We start from the raw sequence: 2,552 nt of genomic DNA on the forward strand, positions 1-2,552 counted from the left end.
GTCGGTCCTCGAGGGCCGGCATCCTGCATGTTTTAGTTCTCTCCCTGGTGGTAGTARCAACTTCCTCAGCATGTCWATGTTCTTCTTAGACCATCTAACGAGCCATCATTTGATCCAGGTGTGCTAAACCAGGGAGAGAACTAAAACATGCAGGATCCCGGCCCTCGAGGACCGACTTTGGACAGCCCTGAGCTACAGTGTTAGTGCTAAGTTTTGCTTCTCACTCTGATGGAGAAATGTTTGATAAAGCTGACCCTCAGGTCTTTACTGACCAGTCCATAGATGATGGGGTTAATGATTGGGGGAATAATAAAGATGAGGATGCTTAAGAACTTTTTCATGTTTTGGGAGAGAGAGGGGAACCTCTGACTTAAAATCACAACAAGTGAAGCGATTTGAAAGAGAACGTAAACAACAATGTGTGGAGTACAGGTCTGAAACGCCTTGCTGCGGATGCTGCTGTTTGTTCTGCCTTGTTTTATGGAAACACTCAGGATTCTGATGTAGGAAAAAGCGATGAGAATGAAGGTCACAGTACTTAAAGTCCAGGTCATCGCTAGACCTGAAAGAAAGACAAAAATGGGTTAGGGTTAAATAATGGCAGAAATGGAATATGACGTTTATCTCCTTTTGTGAAAATGTTARGCACTGACCATAGATATCGCTGACGGGGGTAGGAATGCAGGCCAGATTCAGGATGCCCCGGTTGCTGCAGTATGTTAGAGGGATTATGCGACCACACAGTTTGACATTCATGTGGAAGGAGAAGAGCACAGCAATGAGCACCAATGCAATGATCCAGGCCACAGCGCAGCAGCTGTGCAGTCGAGCCGAAGTCATGATGGAGTGATACCTGAGAGGTTCACACACTGCCACATACCTGCAGAGAGACAGAGCTGTCAGGGAACATAATCCCTAAAGCCACATTCATAATCTCATTAAAACTGTCTCACTTGCCTCAGAAATCACCTGTGTTTTTTTTTCCTTTCCATTGTGTATGATTTCCTGATATGGAAAACTGAAATGTTTGGATAGATGCTTTACAACTTTTACATATTTCCTTACCTGTCATAGGCCATCACAGCTAAAACTGTCAACATTGCTGCACCATATGTGTGAGCGCAGAATGCCTGGACGATGGCTGGGATGTAGSCGATCTTCTTCAGCCCCATCAACAGATCCATCATGAGGCGAGGAAGSAMCRTTGTGGCCCCCAGCAGGTCACAGACCATGAGGTGACAGATCATAACAAACATGGGTCTGTGCAGGTTCTTGTCTGTCATAATAACACAGATCACCACACCGTTCCCCAGTAACACTGTTATGTAGGCGAGCAAAGCCAACAGAAACAAGAACGGTCCGTTGCCTGGTTGAACATCAAATCCYTCCAGTTCAAAAACAATCGGCTGTTTGAGAGGAATCACAGAGGTTTGGTTCTCCATCCAAAGCAGTACAGCTCTAAAGAAGCAGAGCAGATTAAACCTCAGATGATAAACCTCAAAGTATACTATGAGAATGACATACTGTAACTGATGAAAACACAAATCTGTAGCTACATTTCACATAAAACTGATGATGACATATTTCCTCCAAATCATGCAAATGACACTTAAATAGAGACAGCATCAAAGAATAAAATGTGTAATTAAAAGCATCAGCAGATGAGATTGTATAAAACAAAGTAATTATTACTCTACATGTGTTGGAGAGAGTCAGCCTCCTCTCTGCTGAGAGCACTGGCATTGCTCTGAAGCATGGATGAAAACTTGCGTCCCTGTAAAGGATTTCTATGTGTTTTCAATACCTTTCCAAACTTATTGGTACCATGGAAACACCAATGCAGAGTTGTCTGTCAGGGTTATCCGCTGTAAAGTTGATAACCCATTTACATTCGCAGATGTAGACGAGGATGAAAATGAAAAACACAGGATAACTTTGACTGTACAGTGAAGAGTCAGAAAATAAAGTCTAAAAGGACCAAATAGATCAAACAGAATCACCATAAAATCCAATCAGTTGAAGAAAAAAGTTGAGAATGCAGATCAGATCAGGACAGCAGTTCTTATTGGTTCTTCAGATCTCTCACTTTATTCTTTCATTTTTCCCTCCAAATTTATCAGAGTTGCCTGTTTTGATTGGCTTTTGACAAAAGCCTAATCATTGCAAGTACTGGCTGCACTTTTGTARTATCTAGTTAACAGGATAATACTCTTTGTAAATTAGGACAATTTCAGGTAATCTAGTGGGCATTTGGTGTAGCTCTGAGCGTTCTAATCAATAATTACATAATTTTTCTGGTTTCATTTTTAGTTTGATATTWTTACTGTTTTACTTCCTTCGGAAGTTCTCCATGTGCTCAGCATCTGTCAAAATTGCCCTTTTTAAAGCATACTGTACTCCAATGTATACAGYAGACTTATAGCAGCAWTAYAGGAAAAGCAGTATGAATAAATTTCAGGTYGCTTATAATGATGGCATGAGGTTGCTGCTTTGAGTGCCACGATGGARTAGTGCCAGTCAGATGTTTGTGAATGCCAATGTACCAACCTGTG

At 41.6% G+C, this 2,552-nt stretch overlaps 1 protein-coding gene across 2 annotated transcripts; it reads right to left on the bottom strand.

Annotated features, from left to right (window-relative positions):
* Positions 1–205: 205 nt before the first annotated feature.
* On the bottom strand, positions 206–1,457 carry LOC103459935 (olfactory receptor 2K2-like). 2 transcript variants are annotated; one of them, XM_017303005.1, is made up of 4 exons: positions 1,066–1,454; positions 854–880; positions 654–709; positions 206–562 (listed from the first exon to the last, which is right to left on the bottom strand). In XM_017303005.1, exons 1-4 carry the CDS (start codon positions 1,440–1,442, stop codon positions 207–209), a joined length of 816 nt encoding a protein of 271 aa, XP_017158494.1. In that variant the 5' UTR covers positions 1,443–1,454; the 3' UTR covers position 206. The 2 variants fall into 2 exon arrangements, with proteins under 2 accessions (XP_017158494.1, XP_017158495.1); XM_017303006.1 differs by having other exon boundaries at positions 654–880; positions 1,066–1,457.
* Between the last annotated feature and the right edge of the window lie 1,095 nt (positions 1,458–2,552).

The sequence above is a fragment of the Poecilia reticulata genome, unplaced genomic scaffold, assembly GCF_000633615.1.
Source record: "Poecilia reticulata strain Guanapo unplaced genomic scaffold, Guppy_female_1.0+MT scaffold_131, whole genome shotgun sequence".
Taxonomy (NCBI): Eukaryota; Metazoa; Chordata; class Actinopteri; order Cyprinodontiformes; family Poeciliidae; genus Poecilia; species Poecilia reticulata.